This window comes from Chelonia mydas, chromosome 5, assembly GCF_015237465.2.
Source record: "Chelonia mydas isolate rCheMyd1 chromosome 5, rCheMyd1.pri.v2, whole genome shotgun sequence".
Classification (NCBI taxonomy): Eukaryota; Metazoa; Chordata; order Testudines; family Cheloniidae; genus Chelonia; species Chelonia mydas.
This window is the reverse complement of record NC_051245.2, coordinates 95,766,235-95,787,901: the sequence shown is the minus strand read 5'-3', so window position 1 is coordinate 95,787,901 and position 21,667 is coordinate 95,766,235. Positions and strand designations below refer to the sequence as shown.

Here is a 21,667-nt window from a genome sequence, read left to right as displayed (position 1 = left end):
CTCATTGACAGGAGGAGAGATCCTAGATGGGGCTAATGTGCTCAGGCTGTCAGAGTTTATAGGATCTCTCCTGGATAAGCATCATTCCTATATCCAAAGACTTCGCTATGTAAGTTATAATGCCTTTCAGGATCTCCTAACCGTCTTCTGTCAGGGCATGGGCTAGTTAAATTGCCTCAATGCCAGTGCTGGCTCCAGCTTTTTTGCTGCCCCAAGCGGCGAAGGAAAAAAAAACCCCCCCAAAAAACCCCAAGCCCGGTTGAACTGCCACCGAAGTGGAAGAGAGGGACTGCAGGGCCAGCCGCCGAAATGCTGCCGAAGACCCAGACGTGCCTTCCCGATGACGGACGGAGTGCCACCCCTTTCTATTGCCCACCCCAGGCACCTGCTTCCTTTGCTGGTGTCTGGAGCCGGCCCTGCTCACTGGATGACGACGATTCTATTGGCAGAGACTGGAGGTGCCGCTGTTCTTCTAATTGCGGTTCCAGGGTGCAGATGTCAAGCTCTGTCAGTTGTCTAAGTAGTAATTCCACCACACAGCTGGATCGCTTCCTCTTTCTAGATCCGTAAGATGATCTGTTATGGGACGCTAGGGATGATGTTCCCCAGTAGGGCTAGTACAGCCAACATGCCATTATGAATGGGTACTGGCTGGTCAGTGTTGCAGCTGGTCAGGCCATTGAGATGGTGCCTTGTGAGAGGATCTTTGACGCTGGTTCTAAGGTCGCTCCTTAGAGTGGAGAGAGAGATGTCCCTGTTTGACACTAGGGAAAAGGTGAAATCTAGAGATTAATAAGGAGTTGCACTCTTTGAATGGCAGAGCTGTGGGGTAGTGCTCAGAGCCTGAATCACGCTGGTCCAGTGCTGACAATATCCTTGGATATTTAGGCTGTTCTGTAATGACATATCTTGGGCCTGTAATTGGTGCAATGGTCAGCAATGGAGACTTTGCTGGTTCCAGTATTGGTCCTGGTTTTCTAAGCATCACTTACCCTGGCAGAGAACTTAAACTCGGTCTCTGGAAGAGTCTTATCTCTTTTCCTCCTTTTAGGAGGAAGTCTTCTGGTATTTGGAGCTCTGCCCAGACTCCGGTTGGGCCCTTTTGGTACTCACCCTTGTATTGGGGTGCCAAACTTCATTCTGATGATGTTGTCAATGTTGTGGGGGCCAGTGCCAAGTCAGGTCAGCCCAGTTGTCTGTAAAACTTATTGGTGCCAATTTTCTTTCCTGCTGCTGCTCGGGTGTGGTTTCTGCTCAAGGAAACACTTGCTGAAGATGACGCTTTTCATTGTTTGGAGGCAGTAGTCCCTCTCAATTGAGTAGGTGTAATTTCAGCCATGTCCCTTGACTTACAAGTCCTCAATAAGGATTTGCATACTGGCACACTTACTGGGAATGTGACTTCCTCTAAACAGAACAGGCAGCTACTAAGCCTCTCAACCCAGGGGATATGTCCATCACAGGTTGGAGTTCGCCATAGTGGTAGATGCAGGGTGCCAAAGCCCTGCTACAGGGGATGTACTCAGGGTCTTTTCTATTTTTGGAACATCCAACTTAAAAACCTAAAAATGAGGATGCAGGTGATTTTTTCCACCAGAAAGTTCAAAAAAGGAATATGTTTGAAGCTCCAGAGAAGCAAGACAAGCACTCACTGGGTTCTGTCTCATTGCCATGGGCAGTAAGAGAACTGACGGAGCGTCACGGCTGCTTCACCTTTCATGCCCTTGCATGAGAGCATGAGATGACACAAGGTACATGCATGGCCCTGACAGACAATATTAAACAAAACCCCATCTTGTGTGCAACAGGCATGTGCTTCTACAGCAGGATCCACCCTGACACTCACTCGAAGATGATGTTTGAGCCAATGAAGGTTTGTGAGTATACAGAATAGACCTACCAACCTTTCCAAAGGTCAGAAACATAAATACAACATACTCAAACTATATTTTTTTGCCTATACATGTTCTTTTTTAAAAGGATCATGAGTTTCAGTGTTCTTTTCTGCTTTGGTAGTTTGTCCAACAACAAACATCTGTTAATGGATGCTGACATCAATTCTTCTGTTAAAAATACAATTGTCCCATGATCACAAAATAGCCCATTGTAAGTTTCACAAAAATGAAGCCCAGGTATAAGCATAAAGAACGTAATACCATGACCACATAATACCACATAAGACAGTATATCAAACTTTTCCGGCTGCTATAATTAGCAGTTTGTCAGTAATGAGAGTAGCATATTCATTCAGTTATGAAAGCTCCATAGCTTTTACTACATATAAAGTATATTAGTTGCTTCAGTAATCATCTTTCATGAAAGAATCCACATTAAAAAAAGATCAGAATAAAGCTTTTGATAACCATGTGGAATTGCACTCAAGAGTCCAATTCTCCATTGTCTAGAAGTGTAATGAGAGACAGCTGTACAAACTGGGTACTAAACCTTACGGGCAAAATGCCTTAAACTGATAGCCCAGGGAAAAGTGGGGGTAAGATGGCTTTAATCTATCTTTGTGTCCTTCCAGTTCTGAGCTGCTATGTCCCCCAGCATAAAACTCATGCAGAACGAGTTATGACAGCTTGTCATCAACTGCCTATGGGCAGCAACACTGCCCGTGATCTTTGCTGGCAAACATACCATATCCCTGGTTTTGTGAAGGGGGCCTCTGAAAAACAGCCTGCAGATGATCTTCCTCAGAAATATCAGTCTCCTTTTATAGTTGTTAGCCAGATAGTTGTTTAGTATGTTGAAGTTTTTCAGGAAAAAAAAATAAACAGCATATTGTGTAATATTATTTACTGTTAGTTAACACATCTGAACCAAATCATTCACAATATTTGATAATACATTTAATTACACAGTAGTCTTGGACAATCACAAAAACAAGAACAAACTACATAAGGCCTTAAAATTAGAAGCACAGTGTGTATTCTTGGAATATTACTATGTTTACAAATTAGGCTAATCTAATTTTAAGTTTGTCATTATCTTTCATAGTTTTATTCAAGCAAAACTCATTCAAGGGAAAGGCAACTTACAAAATTTATTTCACTATGAGTTAATACAAAAAAAGTGTCAACATTCTCTTTCTTCACTGTTCAGGACCAGATTAGTAAAATTATCATACAGTAATAAAAAACAATAGCTTGCATACTAATAAACACCCAAAAGTAAACCTGAACTGACGACTGCAAGCTTTCATTTGTTCATTAGAAAGTTAGACAAACTTCCAGAATTCTTTCTATCCATATACTGCATCTCTACAGAATTGACATTTAAAACTAGCTCTAAATACCTTACTGGTTTCAAACAAACCACTAAAATATTTAGTTACACCTCAGTAGTGAGCATGTGAATGAAATTTGTTATTACAGTGGTATTTTATGACTCCATTTTACAGAATAACCTCTTTAGCTAAGGAATAGATGAGTAGGCAGATTTAAACCTCATCTTCCAGATAAAAAAAAACAAATTAAGCACAAGACATAAGATATAATGCACTGTAGCAAAAAAAGCTTGTTTTGACCTGCTCCCTATAAAACAGGGCCTGGGCCAATTCCAGTGAGTGTCTGTTTTCATTACATATTTGCTTAAATTTCATGGCTATTGGTATTTTTACAAGTACAGCTGTTTTGAAGTCTGATTTTTAATGTACACCTGTGTAACAGAATAAGTCACAGTACATTTTGAGATGTTTAAAAAATATTTATAAATTTGTTTGATATGCTAAAGCATTTGGCAACACTTTTACAGCATCTGATTTTACATAATTAAAATTTCATACAGTACTCCTTGTGATATTTTGTACATCTAAAAAGAAAACACACACATAGTATACGAACTACACAAGTTGAACTGCATGATCATGTTATTCCAGTTTATAATACTGGTATTAAAACCTTCATTAATTATGTTCACAAATCATTACCTGTACATTTATGAAGGCAACTGACATGATTTGAAAACAAAACCTTCAGGTTTTATGTTAGTATTTATCAAAGTGTGCAGTTCTGCAGTGAAATGAAAAAAGCATGTAAATTTATAAAGTACTTTACAAATTCACCAGTTCCTGTGATACAAACTGTTTTAATCGTTCAAGGTACTGTCCATAAAGCTCCACATCATTATGGCCTGCTCCTTCTACCCACAGTGGCTCTACAGGTCTCTGGCAACGCTCAAATAATGCTAAGCCATGCGAAAAGTCAATTACTTCATCTTCAGTCCCATGGATTATTAACACTGGTGATGTTATTTTAGAAATTTTGTCAATGCTGCAAGAAAAAAAGATTCAAACAAACATGAACACAGAGCAGTCACGTTTACACACTTAACCTTCAAGAATAAGAGACTCTTAGGCTATGTCTACACTTAAACAGGTACAGCAGCATGGCTGCAGCTGTAGTGCTTCAGTGTAGCCTCTTGCTATAGCAACGGGAGGAATTCTCCCATTGCTGTAGTTAATCCACCTTCCTGATAGGCAGTAGCTAGGTTGATAGAAGAATTATTCCATTATTCCAAGAATTATTCCATTATTCCATTGTCCCTAGTGCTGTCTACATCAAGGGTTAGGTCAGCTTAACTATGTTGCTCAGGGGTGTGGATTTTTCACAACTCAACGACATAGCTGGGTCAACTTAACTTGTTAGTGTAGACCTGTCCTTAGGCTGTGGCTGTACTACAGACTAGAGGTGCGATTCCTTTGCTTATGTACACATGCTCATTCTAATTGTCATCAAGCTAGCACAAGTATAAATAGCAGCATAGCTGCAGTAGCATGGGTAGCAGCCGTGAGGGCACAGCTTTTTCCAGTCCTTGCTGGTCTGAGCAACAGACTCAAAGAGACACTTTATTCAGAGCCAACAATACACTGACCAGGACCACCCACTAGTATCATTACATGGTTATATTTGGGACAGTTATATTTTTCCCTTTGCTGTTTAATACAAAGACACGTATAAATCTGATTAGCAATACAAAACATTCACAAATGTGTGAATCAAGCATTATAAAAATATTTTAAATTTTATAAATTAGGGTTAATCTTTTTTCATGTATTCAAATGTTTCTGGATTCACCATGTCTTGATTCACCCTTTGTACACAAGAACGGTCATACTGAGTCAGACCAAAGGTCCATTTAGCCCAGTATCCTGTCTTCCAACACTGGCCAATGCCAGGTGCCCCAGAGGGAATGAATAGAACAGGTAATTATCAAGTGATCCATTTCCTGTCACTCATTCCCACCTTCTGGCAAACAAATTATGTAATCAGAGGATATTAGAGTTTATATTACATTACCTTAAAGGACAACTGCAAAGAATTTGCAAGATTACTTTCTTCCCTATTCTGAGAATGTTAGTAGCAACTTACTTTGGGAACGCATCAAAGCAGTAGGTCTTCTTCGTATCAGGAAAGGCTACTCGCATTCCCGAGGTCAAAGGAGAATGAAGAATTACAGCAGCACTCTCATACCGAGCAGCGAGATCCACAGATGGTACTGTTCCTATACTTTGGCCATATATAATCACATTTTCAGGGCGGATTCCGTACCTATAACATTAACAGTGTTAAAAACTGGTATACGCTAAAATAAACTGAATTGGTTTTGTTACATGAATTAGGTAGAAAAATAATCATATTTGTGGATCAAAATTTACCAAGTAGGATGAACAAAAGTGACTAGTAAGAGAACCAGATATCGTAGTTGTAATATTACTTTCCTGTACTTCAATCTTCCACTTTTGTCTGACTTAGAATTTTGACAGTAAAGCTTTTCTACTACCAGTTTTGTATTTGGCAAACATTTTTGTCTTAAGTCTGGAAAGATACTGAAATATGGGGGGTTTGTTTTTTGTTTAAAGGCTACATGTATGCAATAGCACCATGGATAAAGTCAGAAGAACTCTGGAATCATGTCCACTAGTTAGCCTGCTACAGAAAACAGAAGTGTTTGTTGATGACAAAGTATTTTGAATCAAGGCAGCTTTCTACATCAGATTTAACAAAGTTAGGGACATGCCAAATTTGGGACAAACTCTCTCTCTCTCTCTAAGTTTTTGTAAAAAAAAAAAAAAAAAAAAAATGTTTAACCATAAAGCCCAGTAACAACAAAAAAGGCTCATGCTGCTGTCACAGTCCATTTGCCCCCCGCCCCTCACTATACTTAAGTTATGGATAGGGCCCTACCAAATTCACGGTCCATTTTGGTCAATTTCATGGTCCTAGGATTTTAAAAATAATAATAAATGTCATGATTTCAGCTATTTAAATCTAAAATTTCATGGTGTTGTAATTGCAGGGGTCCTGACCCAAAAAGGAGTGTGTTGTGTGTGTGGGGTTGGGGGAAGGGGGTCTCAAGGCTAATATAGATGGGATTGCGGTATTGCTAGCTACCCTTACTTCTGTGCTACTGCTGGCGTTGTCTTCAGAGCTGGGCAGTGAGAGAGTGGCAGCTGCTGGATGGCATCCCAGCTGTGAAAGCAGAGCCGCCACCAGCAGCAGCGCAGACGTAAGAGTGGCCTGGTATGGTATTGCCTCCCTTACTTCCGCACTGCTGCTGGTGGGGGACTTCCTTCAGGGCTGGACAGCCGAAGAAGGCAGCACAGGAGTAAGGGTGGCAATACTGTGAAACCCCCTCCCCCCGCAATAACCTTGCAACTCCCTTTTGGGTCAGGACCCCCAATTTGAGAAACACTGGTCTCTCCTGTGAAATCTGGTCTTTTGTTTGCTTTTACCCTCTATACTACACAGATTTCACAGGAGACCAGATTTCACGGGCCGTGACATGTTTTTCATGGCTGTGAATTTGGTAGGGCCCTAGTTATGGATAATGTAATCTTTTATTGGTTTAATCCAGTGATTCTTAAAACTTTTATACTGGTGACCCCTTTCACATAGCCAGCCTCTGAGTGTGACCCCCCCCCAATACAAATTAAAAACACTTTTTAATATATTTAACACCATTATAAATGCTGGAGGCAAAGCGGGGTTTGGGGTAGAGGCTGACAGCTCGCGACCCCTCCACATAATAACTTAACAACGCCCTGAGGGGTCCCAAGCCCCGTTTGAGAACCCCTGGTGTAAACTTTAAAGACATCTGATATTGACTTCAAAAATTTAGTAAGTTATCTATTTTTGTTAAATGGCTGTATAGTCCTTTCCCACCCCTTTTTATCAAATATCAAGGTAGGAGTACTTCATTAAACACTATTCCATTTGCCACAACCTTGTGTAATAAACATTGCACAAAACAGCTGTTAATACTTGATATGCAGCAAACATGGGATGCTAAAGAAGATGGTCAGTTACAACATTACTCAGCCACTCTTAATTTTTAAAAAATTACGTACAAGTAAAATGAGGCATCACCTGAAGCATCACTTTGTTAAACCACAAACCCAACTCTGAAATAAAATCCTCCTATACAGAGGCAATGTCAAATTTCAGCTCATCAAAATTAGTACCATCAAATTTTAAACTCCAGAAAAAAGGCTTATGATTCGGACTTGAAAAAATTTACCAGATACCAACCAGCCAAAGAACATGTGAAAAATTATGCAGGTCCCCTCAGGTCGGATCAAGGAACAAAGCCCTGGAGAGGTGCCCAGGCCCCTCCCTGTTTGAAGAGAGGTTGATGCTACAGTTGCAAAGTGGGTAGTGTTTCTGGATCCTGCTCAGTCCTCTCCATCTTTCATATTGGCTTTCCAGTCTCACACACAGACCATTATCAACCTCTGACACTCCTGCTGGAAAAGAGAAAGCATTCTCTCTGCTACCCAAGAGCTTCTTCACTCAGTTTAGAATACAACCCATTTTATGGAACAATATGTTCAACTCTGATCACCGTCTCTCAAAAATATGTAGCAGAAATAGAAAGAGTTCAGAACCAGATGATGAAACACTGGAATGGAAAACATTTCAAATGGAGAGGATGGCAAATACTGGAACTGTTCAGAGAACAAATAATGGAGAGACATGATATATAAATAATGAATGGTACAGAGAAAGTGGACTGGGTACTTCTATTTAGCTGTTCTCATAATGCAACAATAAGGAGGCATTCAATGGAACTGACAGGCAACAAATTGAAAACGGATGACAGGAAGCATTTTTTGCAAACCACGCTATTAGTCTGTTAATTCATCCTCATCAGATACCACTGAGGCCAAGAGCTTAGCAAGATTAAAAAAAGATTATATGAATAGTAAGAACATCCAGTTATGTTAAGATCACATTTTAGAAAAACCTTAACATTTTTTAAGGCATATAAAACCTTCATGCTTTATTCAAGGAATAAGCTAACCATTAACTGGACTTCCTATATGGGCTGGTTACTACATAAATTGTCCCATTTGAAGTTTCTTGCTTCTCTCTCTTTGAGGCATTAGGTAACTGGCCAGAGACCAGATACTGAAACAGATTAACTACTGATCTAGATAAGGGAGAGCTTGGATGCTTGTTCAGGGGTTCCATCCTTCATACTGTCTCTGTCCAATATATATATTAAGCCCCCTCTCACTGAACCCTATTTAGCTGCTGTAAGGCAGAAGATCCTCCCTTTCTGTTCCTTCCATGCATCCCAGAGCCTCCTAGCCACTGTGGTAAAAGTCACAGCTACTCTATTCTGTGGCTGCTGTGAGCTGGTATCTCCATTTTAAGTTCTCTTCCCCAGTAAATTGCTTTAGTGCCTGCCTCTGCTGCAGCTCAGTTTTCCCCAGGCAGAGTGAAACTGACCTAATTTTTGAGAGTTTCACTTCTGCATAACAAAACTGGCAAGATTAGTTAGTTTTCACTCTGCTGCAGCTTTGCAAAGCTGTCAGCAGCAGCAGGGGCCCTGGAGCTTAGGAAGAGAGCACAACATCTGTTTATGCTAGTTGCTACTAGCATACTCAATCGAGTGACAACCAGCTACTCTTGTTATATAGGGATGCGATAAATGATTCCTACAGCCACCTTCTAGGAGCAAGAAGATTCCCATTTGTCTGTGATGACAAAAATCGCAGTGAGATGCGCTCTGCTCATTCACAGATTTTTTAAGGCCAGAAGTGACCATTATGATCATCTAATCTGTCAAACTGCATAATACACTATACAATTTCATGGAGTAGTTCCTTTATCAAGCCATTATTTCTGGTCGATCTGGAGTTTTTTTATAAGAAGACATCTATCTTGATTCAAAGTCTTGAAGTGATTGAGAATCTACTTTTGGTAACTATAACACCCATTTTACAAATGGGGAACAAGGGAAAGAGATTCAATGACCTGTCCAAGGCTGCACAGGCAGACTGTAACAGAGCCAGAACCCAGATTTCTGCTGCCCTAACCAAAAGGCATCCAGTGCAACAACCTTGCTCTACATCACTCACTCCCATAAGAGCATGGCCACAGAAAAGCAATTCATAAACTGGTGCTTGGAAGCCTTAAAGGGGAAAGAACCAAATGAGCACCAATTGCCATGATAAGTACTCCTCCCATGCTTTGCCAGAGGTACACAGCTCTTTACAGTCTGACTGCTAGGAAGTTCATTGAAGCAGCATCAGGGCTTGGCAGAGAGAGAACATGTCAGACTGAAGAAAGGGATTAACTGAAGCAGAATTAAGAACAGACAGGTACAGTGGGAAGGAGTAGAGAAAAGTAATGGAGAAAAAGGAAATTAGAAAATGGATTTGAAAATGAGTTGCCCTATCTAGTTTTCCTTTTGGAAAAGTGGATATGCAAATGTGCATAGGAAAAATCTAAATAAAGGACGAACACAAAATAAACCCAAACAGCATAAATGGAAAACAAACAGAAGCTTTAAAAGTAGTGAAATATTTTAGAATATCACAGAAGAAAACAGAAAAACTGAGAAAAAATAGCCATAAGGTTTTTTCTTTTTTTTAAAAAAGGTTTTAATAAAACAGTATTTCACCATTTAATACCATTTGTGTAAAAAATGACCCTGTTTTTCACATGTTGAAATAGTGGTATCACACATGTTTAGACATTTCCCCCCCGCCCCACGTTGTGCAACATTGATACGTTGAGAAAGATGTCTTCCAGTATGTTTTAAAGTAGTCCTGTCTGCCTTAGAAAAATAAAACTCAGAGCTCCTCTTGAAGATACGAGAAGCCACTCCCTTTAGGAACTCTGCTTTAATTTTTGTAACTAATACAGTAGTATGGTGTACATTTGCACTGGTATTTGTAAAGAGTTTTTAATTTTACCAATTCAATACGTATGAAACTTAGGCTAAATATACATGACAAACTGTTGCCAGCATAGCTACGTTGGTCAGAAGTCTCTAGCCTCTAGTATGAATGCAGTAATACTGGCAAAACTGCTCTTTTAGTTGTATAGCTTATTTTGTGGGGAAGGTGACCAGGGGGCTGTGTTTGCTGGTATCAAACTGTGTCCACACAAGGAGCACTTTGCCGTTATAGTATACCAGCAAAGCGCTTCTAAAGGTAGACCTGGCCTTACTATCAGGTACTTGTGAACATATACCTAGCCAGATACTTTGGGGAGCTTATCCGGGAAGACAGGTATTTAAAGTAGAATATGAAGATACAGAGACAGATCTTCATTCAAGATTAACTTAGCACAGTAAAGAAAGGACACTCGGGTAGTTGGTTTTGGCTCTCTGATTCTGCCTCAGTTGTCCCTGGTCCCAGTGTCAACTAGACCAGCACAGGGACAACTTGAACGTATGCCAACTTTCCTAAAAAGGACAGTCTACCAGCTGAGAAGAGCTGAAGCACTGGCCATGCCCCTGCATACATTTGGCCTATGGGGGAAGTAGAGGCAGAGAAGCCTGATAGACTGGCTTTACACCAGGTGAGAACACTCGTACCAGGGGAGTTCTCAGCTGAACAGATACAACTAGATTCAAGTATCACTGAACCTATGAAGAGGGATAAGAAAGGGAAGGGAAGAATCTGGCCTATATTATACAAAATATGACTAGACAATTGTATGACGACTGGCTGGTATATGCAGTGATGGAATATATAGTTAACTTCCATTTTCAGAAAGTCTCCAAATCCATCTTAAAAAAAACCACTAGGAAACGTTCTAAATACTTCCAACATTGAGCGGCTTAACAATTTCCCAGTAATCCAAGACAGGAAACATTGCATTTAAACATAGAAGCCAGTAGTCAAAATATAAAACAGAAAGCTAGCAAAATGGGTACAGTGCAACCAGGTATCAACTTTATAAGGACTACAGATTGTAAAAATGAAACAGATTTCATTTCACTCCTCAAAACTTCAGAAATTAGAATGTAAATCCACTGTTCACAGCTGGGCATGTCAAAAAGGGAGTATATAAAGTATTGCCCTACTACAGCAAAATATTGGCTAGAAATACACCAAAAGCTAAAACATTAGATATTGGGAAGATGCGAGCCCATCTATGTTTTTGATTATTCTGAACTGTGATCTCACCCATTATTTAAGGAAATAGTAGCTATGATTATAGCCACATGTATAATTCTTAAATACTGGGAAGAAGAATAAGACACCTGGACATAAGGAATGGCTGAAGGACAAATCCATTTATCAGCTATAAGACAAAATGGGGAAATACATCCTGGAATCACTTCCCAAACGTCCATCATGCAGAAAATACACAATTATGTATTTTGAAGCACCAGTACAATTTATCCACATTAAAGACCCCCCCCTGTTATTTCTGTGTATATACTTGAACATCTGAGCACCTACCCATCATTTTCTCATTTCGTTATTCCGCAATTATATAATTGTTTAGATGTAAGATAAGGCAATGTTCATTGCATCATTTGCCTGACTGAAATATGCTATACCAGTTGTTCTCAAACTTTCACACTGGTGATCCCTTTCACACAGCAAGCCTCCGAGTGTGACCCCCTCTTATAAATTAAAAAGACTTCTTTATATATTTAAACACCATTATAAATGCTAGAGGCAAAGCAGAGTTTGGATGGAGGCTGACAGCTTACGGACCCCCCTGTAATAACCTCGCAACCCCTGAGGGGTCCTGAACCCCAGTTTGAGAACTGCATGCTACACAAACTCTCAATAAAGAGCATATGGAATCCTCAAACAAATAACATGGGCTGTGTTTAATTTATTGCATTCAGAAATTTCTTAGATTATTTATTTTTGAAAAATGCAGGTCCTATAAAAATTTAAATGAAAGCTCAAATTATACAGAATTAAATACATTTTTGGAGGGTAAATTCCCCAATTTTCCCTTGCTGTTTCCAATTTTTTTTTTTAACAATCCTTTCCTCCAGCCAAGGGATTTGGCCACAACTATAAACTGGGAAAAGTAGTTCAAGAATAGTACAAAGTAATTTTTCTCTACAATGAGTGAACATACTGTCTACATAGCGTTCTCAGCTGCTACTGGCCTCAAAGTTTACAAACTGAAATAGTGAAGCTACTAATCAGTAAGGTTAGCTCAAGAGCATTGCTGCACATTCCCACATGTGGATAAGTGGGACATACAAACGTGGAATATAGAGAGCAGTGTCAGTTGGGGCCACATTTCCTTTCTATGTTCTTTTCTTGCTGTCCTTCAATGGCAATACTTAACACTAGACTCCAAAGATTTGAAGAGAGGGTGGGTACTGGGCATAAACACTAAGAACTACAGGTTTCAGAGTAGCAGCCGTGTTAGTCTGTATTCGCAAAAAGAAAAGGAGTACTTGTGGCACCTTAGAGAATAACCAATTTATCTGAGCATAAGCTTTCATGAGCTACAGCTCAATGCATCCGATGAAGTGAGCTGTAGCTCACGAAAGCTTATGATCAAATAAATTGGTTAGTCTCTAAGATGCCACAAGTACTCCTTTTCTGTTTAAGAGAACTACAGTTACTGTAAGTAATTTTCTTCTTCAAGGTGGCCTCTGCTTGCTCTGTTCCCACTTGTGGATGTTTAGTAAGCAGTACAATCTCCACTGGGGTTGGTGGAGAAGTTCTAGTTTAACAGAGTACAGAAATATCCTCCCAAATAGTGCATCAGTTTTGAGTGTCAGGTTGAGCGTATTAGTAAGAAATGACTAATACTGTTCTCCCAAACTGGGCCTCAGATTTAGAGACCAAGTTGAGGGAAACATTGCCACTTAAAGAGCATACAGAGTTTCAATCAGCAGCTCTGAAAAATACTAAGATAATGACAGAGCAAGAACACACTGCAAGAACTGCCATGTGTCTAGTTCTGCATAAACAGATATCTCCAGGAGGCTGAATACCTGCAAGATCACAAGAGTAATACACAGTATCAAACATTTGGACAATCTTTGGGCTGTGATTGGCAGAGCCCTGGTCTTCCCTCATCTGCCTGAGCGGCATAGGGAACTAGAACATAAATTGTCTATTTAGGATCAAACTTTGGGCCCTCCAAACATCTAAAATACAGAGTTTGAGCTCCTTTAAATATCAGTGAGGTGGGAGGGACGGGGGGGGGGGGGGGGGGAGATCTAAACAGGGTAACTGCCCCATTAAGATGGAAATCAGGGGTCAATTTAGACAAGAATTATGAATAAAGACACAATTACCTTATTCTTATGGAACACAACATTGGGAGAAATAGAATCATATCACAAAACTTTGGGCTGGTGTGATGGCTATGAAGATTACTGTCCTCAAAAGATAGATGGTACAGAGAACAGTTTGACTTAAGTTTGAACAGAAGCTGCGCTAGCTTTGTGAGAATAGGATTCAAGCCTATGGTGCAGGTGGTACAACAATACTTTCATCAACATGGTTACTGTAGAGAGTGAATACTGTCAACCCTTGCATGAGTGTGAAAAGCTGAGATAGCGGTGAAGTGCATCCTGATAGCTGTAGCTTTCTGATTCTTTTGGGGATGGCCTAGGAACAACATGGAAGAAAGCTTTGATTTTGAAGAGCAGGGACAGGTTCATTTGCACCCATTCATAGGAGATCTAGGATAGCTGCCTGCATTCCCTGATTCCTCCTGGAGCAGAAATTTAGGCTGTACAATTTTTTTTAAATGAGTTGAGAGAGACCATACTTGCAATACTGTCCACCCACGTTAGCATTTTTTGCGAAGGCATGCAAGGGCACTTAGGGAGTCAGATGACTATTTTCTTTGGTTATTTACTTATTCCTGTGGGCCTGGTGCCCTAGATAGTTTTAATGCCTGAACGAAGGTGCTGAGGTGAAGCCTGCCTGGACTTCACTATATAGGCCTTTCACATGCAACAAAGAGGCCACGTTTTCTAGTAAAAATGTTTTCCTGTTAGACGCTACAAGTCCTTGACCACCATTTATCTTCACTAGTGACACTAGGATAAATTTTGACTAGTGCACACCAAGGCATCTGACATTATAGAATGGAGACCTCGGGGGGGGGGGGGGGAGGTAGAGAAGAGAAGCAGTATAAATGTGGTACATCTTGTCCTTAGTAAGGCTTTTGATACTGTCTCTTATGACCTTCCCAGAGAGTAGTTATCAGTGGGTCACAGTCATGCTGGAAAGGCATAATGAGTGGGATCCCGCAGGGATCGGTTCTGGGTCTGGTTCGGTTCAATATCTTCATCAATGATTTAGATAATGGCATAGAGAATACACTTATAAAGTTTGCAGACCTTACCAAGATGGGAGGGGTTGCAAGTGCTTTGGAGGATAGGATTAAAATTCAAAACAATCTGGACAAACTGGAGAAATGGTCTGAAGTAAATAGGATGAAATTCAGTAAGGACAAATGCAAAGTACTCCACTTAGGAAGGAATGATTGCACAGATACGAAATGGGAAGACTGCCTAGGAAGGAGTACTGCGGAAAGGGATCTGGGGGTCATTATGGATCACAAGCTAAATGAGTGTCAGTGTAACGCTGTTGAGGGGGAAAAAAAAACAAAACAAAAACATAAGCATCACTCTGGGATGTATTAGCAGGAGTATTGTAAGCAAGACACAAGAAATAATTCTTCTGCTCTACTCCGTGCTGATTAGGCCTCAACTGAAGTATTGTGTCCAATTCTGGGGGCCACATTTCAGGAAAGATGTGGACAAATTGAAGAAAGTCCAGAGAAGAACAACAAAAACGACTAAAGATCTTGAAAACATGACCTATGAGGGAAGATTGGAAAAACTGGGTTTGTTTAGTCTGGCGAAGAGAAGACTGAGAGGGGACATAACAGTTTTCAAGTACATAAAAGGTTGTTACAAGGAGAAGGGAGAAAAAAAATGTTCTTCTTAAGCTCCGAGGATAGGAAAAGAAGCAATGGGCTTAAATTGCAAAAAGGACGGTTTACGTTGGACATTAGGAAAAACTTCCTGTCAGACTGGTTAAGCACTGGAATAAAGTGCCTAGGGAGGTTGTGGAATCTCCATCATTGCGAATTTTTAAGAGTAGGTTGGACAAACACATGTCAGGCATGGTCTATAGAATACTTAGTCCTGCCTTGAGAGCAGGAGACTAAACTAGATGACCTCTCAAGGTCCCTTCCAGTTCTATGATTCTATGACAGTGATACCACATCAGACGATCTCCTCATACAGCAGGCTATATTGGATTTAGGACTAGCTTTGCTCTGGAAGAGCACTGCAAAATGCACCAAACCCAGGAGAAAAATCTGACCAGTGTCTAAAACAATCACATACTATTTCTCAAGCACAATGCACTTTCTACAGTTTAGATGCACAACTAGCAATTTGTTCTTCTGTCTATGCAAGACAGTCCATATGTTTGTTTTTTAAAATACTCTAACGTATACAAGATATGATTTACAAGGTTTTAGAAAAGGTTTTGCATGCCCCAAGGTTTTGCAAGGCCCTCCCCTACAACATCAAGGTACCTCACAAGCCCCTTAAACTACTTGTTCCTTGTTGCTGAAGTTACAGGTCTGAAGTGGATGAGATCGGAAAGGAGTCTGCTGCAGGTTACCAGCACACCAACAAAGAACATTACAAGGAAAACAGAAGACAGCTTTCTCAGAGTGATATCACTCCAGGAGCAGTGGGTTTGGCTGACATTTGCCAACATTGGTATCTGTTAATCCTCCAATGGAAGTGGGATACACATAGGTTAGTTAAGTGGACTGGTCCAAAAGTATCTGTCTTTGGGCACTAGAATTTCAAGCCATCTATAATCATTTATACCCCAATCCTGCAAGCTGATCCAATTTGCAGAACTGGAACCTAAAACAGATTTAACATATAGCAGTAATTTTGTAAGCAATTCACTTGAAATGTGGCAAAGTCTGACCACCCAGATCTAATATGAATTTGATAATGCTGGAATACAGTATTTTAAGATGGGAATAGACTCCATGCTAGCATAGATTAAGTAAACTTTTGTAAAGCACAGCGAAAAACAATTTGCAATTAACTCCTTACCTTGTCCTAAGAGCGACCCAAGCAGCATCAACATCAGCATACAGGTTCTTCTCTGTCGGTTTCCCAGAACTTGCGCCATATCCAGAATAATCATATGAGAATATGTTGCAGTTAATCCGTGAACCCAGTCCTATGTAAAAACTGCTCATCTGACCTAGGTCAACGGCATTTCCATGTGAGAAGAGCAAAGTATATTTGGCATTAGGTGAGCAACGCACAAACATACAGGCAATCCTGTTACCTTTGCTGGTTCTAGTCATGAAACACTCAATGGCATCTTTTTCTCTAGAGGAGTATTGCCAGTCTGCTCGTTCTGAAAGATGCAGAGTCCAGCGACTACCACTTTCATCACACATCAGTGTGTAAGTAGGATCTGGAGGTAAAAACGCCAGTTTGGAAGCAATTTTCCCTGGGCATGGTGGACAACAGAACAGGCAACACAATTCACTAAAGGAAAGATTATTCATCTTCTATTCTGAAATAGGAAAAGAGAAAAATTTCTAATTACAATTCCATAGAAGAACATGGAGTAAAATTAAACATGTCATTGTAATTACAGACTACGGTAGCATGTTGGAAGAATGTTTTACAACAAAGGTTACTCTTTATAATCTTAAATTTAAAACAGACTATCAACTTGTAACTAAGAAAATTTGTGTACAACAATTTTTAACATCTTAAAATATAACTTTAGATCATTATTAGAGGTGAAATTTGAAAACCAATAGAGGAAAATTAATAATGTCATTAATCATGAGAATTTATTTTTATTAAAAGAATAACTATATTCCTTAAGACAAGTACAAAAATTCTGACGTTAGAAATCAACTATTCACATGATGTATTCTGGCCAGAAAGCATGGTACTGATCCTTCCAAAAACTTCAAGTTAGAATGACAATCACTGAAAAGCCAACAACATTAAACAGAACACGGTTTCCAATGCGCTAAAGGAATAATCTCGTTAGCCAAGAATCACTACCGTGTCATCAACCATTTCAAACTTATCGTGAGTAACGTGATTTTGGCCCCTACTGCAGGGAATCTCATGACATGAAAATCTCCAGCCTTCAGATTATTTTAAGGATGCAAAACCAGAGACAGGCTCCCCATACAGAGAGTACTGTAGCTTAGCAGAATTTACAACTAAACTGCAAGCCCAGAGTCCAATCCCAGTTCTTCTGCCAACTGCCAGTTGTGACGGGTTTGGTCACAGAGACCCCTTGAGACTGTCACCTGATGTGCTGAAACTACCCCTGAGCCCATCTTCCTTGCCAGCTTGGGACTCCAGAACGCTGTCTTGTTGAGCCAGACACGCAAGCCAGCTGCAACACAGACCCAGGGTCTGAACCACGCCCCCAAAGCTGCAGACTTTAACCAAAAACTGCTCAGCAAGTCACCTATCTTCAGCACACAGACACCCAGTTCCCAATGGGATCCAAACCCCAAATAAGTCTGTTTTACTCTGTATAAAGCTTATTGTCCACCCTCTATAACACTAATAGAGAGACAGGCACAGCTGTTTGCTCCCCCAGGTAACAATCCCTTACTCTGGGTTAATAAAAAAAGTGATTTTATTAAGTATAAAATGTAGGATTTAAGTGGATTTAAGTAATAACAGACAGAACAAAGTAAGTTACCAAGCAAAATAAAACACAAACACACATGCCTAATACATTAAGAAACTGAATACAGGTAAATCTCTTCCTCAGATGTTCCAATTAGCTTCTTTCACAGACTAGACTCCTTCCTACTCTGAGCCCAATCCTTTCCCCTGGTATGGTCTTTGTCAGCTCCAGCTTAGGTGGTAACTAGGGGATTCCTCATGTCTGGCCACCCCTCTGTTCTGTTCCACCTCCTTTTATATCTTTGGCACAAGGCAGGAATCCTTTGTCTCTGAGTTCCCACCCTTCCTTCTAAATGGAAAAGCCCCAGGTTTAAGATGGATTCCAGTATCATGCGACATGTTCACATGTCCGGTGAGACTTCATTACCCACTGGCTGACACACAGGTATACAAGAAGGCTTACAAGTAAACAGAGTCATTTACCACCAATTGTTCTAGTTAATGGGAGCCATCAAGATTCCAAGCCACCATTAATGGCCCACACGTTGCATAGTTAGAATAGAACTTCAGAGTAACACTTCATATTTCTTGCTTCAGATACAAGAATGATACATTCATACAAATAGGATGAACACACTCAGTAGATTATAAATTTTGTAACAATACCTTACAAAAGACCTTTTGCATAAAGCATATTCCAGTTACATTAAATTTACACTCATAAGCATATTTCCATAAACATATGGAGTGCAATGTCACTCTACAAACTTTATTAGCAGCAAAGGCTTTATACCTTGTGGGGCGATAACTGTCAGTCACCAATTTTACAAATAAAATGACAGTTTGCATGTGTCACTTCACGCAGAGCTAGGAACAGAACCCATCTGCTCTGCCACAAAGACTTTCAACAGGAACATGACAAATCAGATGCTTGTGTAACCCCCCACTAACTCGGGCAACATATAGTGGGTTCGCAAAAAGAAAAGGAGTACTTGTGGCACCTTAGAGACTAACCAATTTATTTGAGCATAAACTTTCATGAGCTACAGCTCACTTCATAGTGGGTTATGACTCTGATGGTACTTCCATGCTAAGAGATTTGGTTCTTTAGCTCAAGCAATAGACACCTTTAGAAACAAGCCAAACTCAGAGGTCCCGGGTTCAAAGCCCTCAAATGACCCAAATAAGAGCATTGTTACAGTTTTCTATGCTATTTGTAACTAGACCACCATCTAATGATGGAGCCTGGAATAGAAAACAAGAATCCTGATGCTAACCGTTCCCATTGCTATCTCACAAATACTTGTGTAACCCACTAGCCGTGTCCAAATTTACTTCTAAATATGCTTTGCAGTATAAAATTATTTCAACAGTTACTCCAGGATACTTACACTATCCATTATACATGTAAATATTTTTCACTCCCACATGGGTTGTCAGTGGGATATCACATCCCTCACCTCGCTTTTGTAAGGCTTTACATGCGACCATTGTAAGTGTGGTTGAATCCAGTATAATAACCAGGTACCCACATCTTGGACATGAGTATTCCCCATTCCAGGTCAAATATTTAATGATGTATGTTACCACAATGTGTTGAAAGAGGTACCCTTCTCTTCAGGTGATCGATACAGATGCCTTCAGAGCTGGTTGGGAGCACCACTATCACTGTCCAATAGTTTTTGCAGTATGTACTCCTGGGGGAATTCGGCTCCAAAATACTAAAAATTCTACACACAATATTTAAAATTCTGCATATTTTATTTGTCACAACACAATATAATCATGCCAGTTTCAATTATGTTGGTATTTATTTCAAAATACCTGTCAGAAAGTATGTCTGTAACAATACAGGCAACAAAAAAGATTTGAGAATTGTTTTATGACAAATAGATTCCTTACTAGGCATATTAATACAGAACTTTGAGTAATAATTCATTTAAACTACAATACAGAAACACATTTCCCACACCCCTCACAAGCAGTGCAAACACTTGGGGGAGTCAGGGGTAACATAGGAGCGGAGGGAGAGGGAAGTAATTGCTGGGAAGGATCCTGGGAGGGAATCTGGAAGGTTTTTGGGTGTGGGAAGTATGGAACAGGTTTTTTGGGGGGATGGAAGAGGGGGATTGTTAGCGAGTTGGGGAGCCTCCCCCAGGCTCTCCCATTCAGTCAGGCACATCTACTGCTGTACCCATGTGTTCCTGCATTCCCTTTTCTGATTCAGTGAGGCGTAGCTGCACATGTCCCCATGTGACCCTGCACCCCAACTCAGCAACCCCCTGCCCACATCCCTGCACCCCCACTCTTCCTCATCCCCATGTGGCCCTGCACCCTTCTCCCCATCTCCATGTGGTTCTGCACCCCTACTCCCATTCAGCCCCTAGCTCAATGTTACCCCACTAGCTCCTCTGCCTCTCCCCCTCCCACTAGCCCTTCTGAACCCCAGTTTGTGTGACCCCAGCAGTCCTGTGTGATCCCCTCTCCCCCCTCCCCCCCATCCATCCATCCATCCCTCCCATATCCCATGCCTCCTCATCTGTCCCTGCGGGCAGGGTGCTGTGAGGAAGACAGCCTCTGCCCCCTCCCTCTCTGCAGCTGGCTGCTCCAGCTCATGAGCCAGCTACCCTCTCTTCTGGAACCTCAGTAGTGCCTGGTGGACAAAAGGTGTAATTGCAATGTGACCCCTCTCAGCTTCCCTTCACCTCCCAGTCAGAATCAATTACTCTGCCATGGGATGTAAAAAAAGGGGACATTGATTCTGTGCTTGCGCAGTGGTGTAGAATTCCCCCAGGAGTAAGTATGGATACCTAGCACAGGAGAAACATTGTACTTATCATTGGCAAGTTAAGATATAGAGCTCAAGGAAGTTCAACAAGGTACAAGTATGTTTGCAGTGTCAGCATTTCCAAGATACGCGCTCAAAGTTCAGAACAATAAGAAACTAAATATATTTAAAAATATGAGAAAAATCTAAGGTTTAGGTTTATCTTACTACAAAGTAGAAATTTCTGAAGTATAGTTTAAAACTTCACTGCATAAGCTTGCATTATTGCACCAGTATAGGCTCAGAATCATAGAACCAACTTGCCCATCCCCCTCTTTTCTGGACAGTTTTTAAAGCATAAATAGCCTGCTTGTTAAAACTAATCTCTTCTAAGCTTCAGATGAATTATAAACTGTTATACCAAAGCAGAACATTCAAATTGCCTTGCCAGCTAAAATCTAATCCAATCTTCAGCAATTAACCTTTTCAGTAGAGCTGGAGAAAGGGGAAAAAGAGATAGATCAGTCTAATGAGTGACAACATCCCAAGTGTTTATCTTGGGCTCTTAGAACACTTCAAGTGTAATTGCTTTACATAGTCAATTTATTTCCTCCCAGACCCATAAGAAGTAGCACACCCACTATCTCCTTCCCTAAAAGCTTAACTAAGGGTATGTCTACACTGCAAAGTTGTCTTGTCTTTCGTGGGTACTTAAAGCCCCACCCCCCCGAAAGACAGAAGGTTTGCCAACACAAGTGGCAGTGTGAACGTGTCAGCAAGAGTGCTCTCCTGCCAACAAAGCTAACGCCGCTCGCGAGGCTGGAAATATTTTGCTGGCAAAAGTGCAGACAAAGAGCGTTTACACACGCTGGCTGTTAGCAACAAGGCTGAGTCGACACAGCCTTGTTGCTAAAAGCTGTGTGGTGAGGCAAGCCCAAAGTCTACATCTCCCAAATACTGTAAACGCCTGTGTTGTGCATAACCTTATTCATGTGAGTA

The 21,667-nt window shown here is 40.7% G+C and overlaps 1 protein-coding gene across 2 annotated transcripts in view; it reads right to left on the bottom strand.

Annotated features, from left to right (window-relative positions):
- Positions 1–2,830: 2,830 nt before the first annotated feature.
- Positions 2,831–21,667, bottom strand: part of ABHD17B (abhydrolase domain containing 17B, depalmitoylase) — a 23,222-nt gene continuing 4,385 nt past the window's right edge. For both annotated transcript variants that reach the window (XM_043547021.1, XM_037901836.2), the window contains exons 2-4: positions 16,336–16,810; positions 5,373–5,552; positions 2,831–4,274 (exon numbers count right to left, since the gene is read on the bottom strand). In XM_043547021.1, the coding sequence (XP_043402956.1) occupies positions 4,055–4,274; positions 5,373–5,552; positions 16,336–16,802 (867 nt within the window). In that variant the 5' untranslated portion in view covers positions 16,803–16,810 and the 3' untranslated portion in view covers positions 2,831–4,054. The remainder of the gene's footprint in view (positions 4,275–5,372; positions 5,553–16,335; positions 16,811–21,667) is intronic.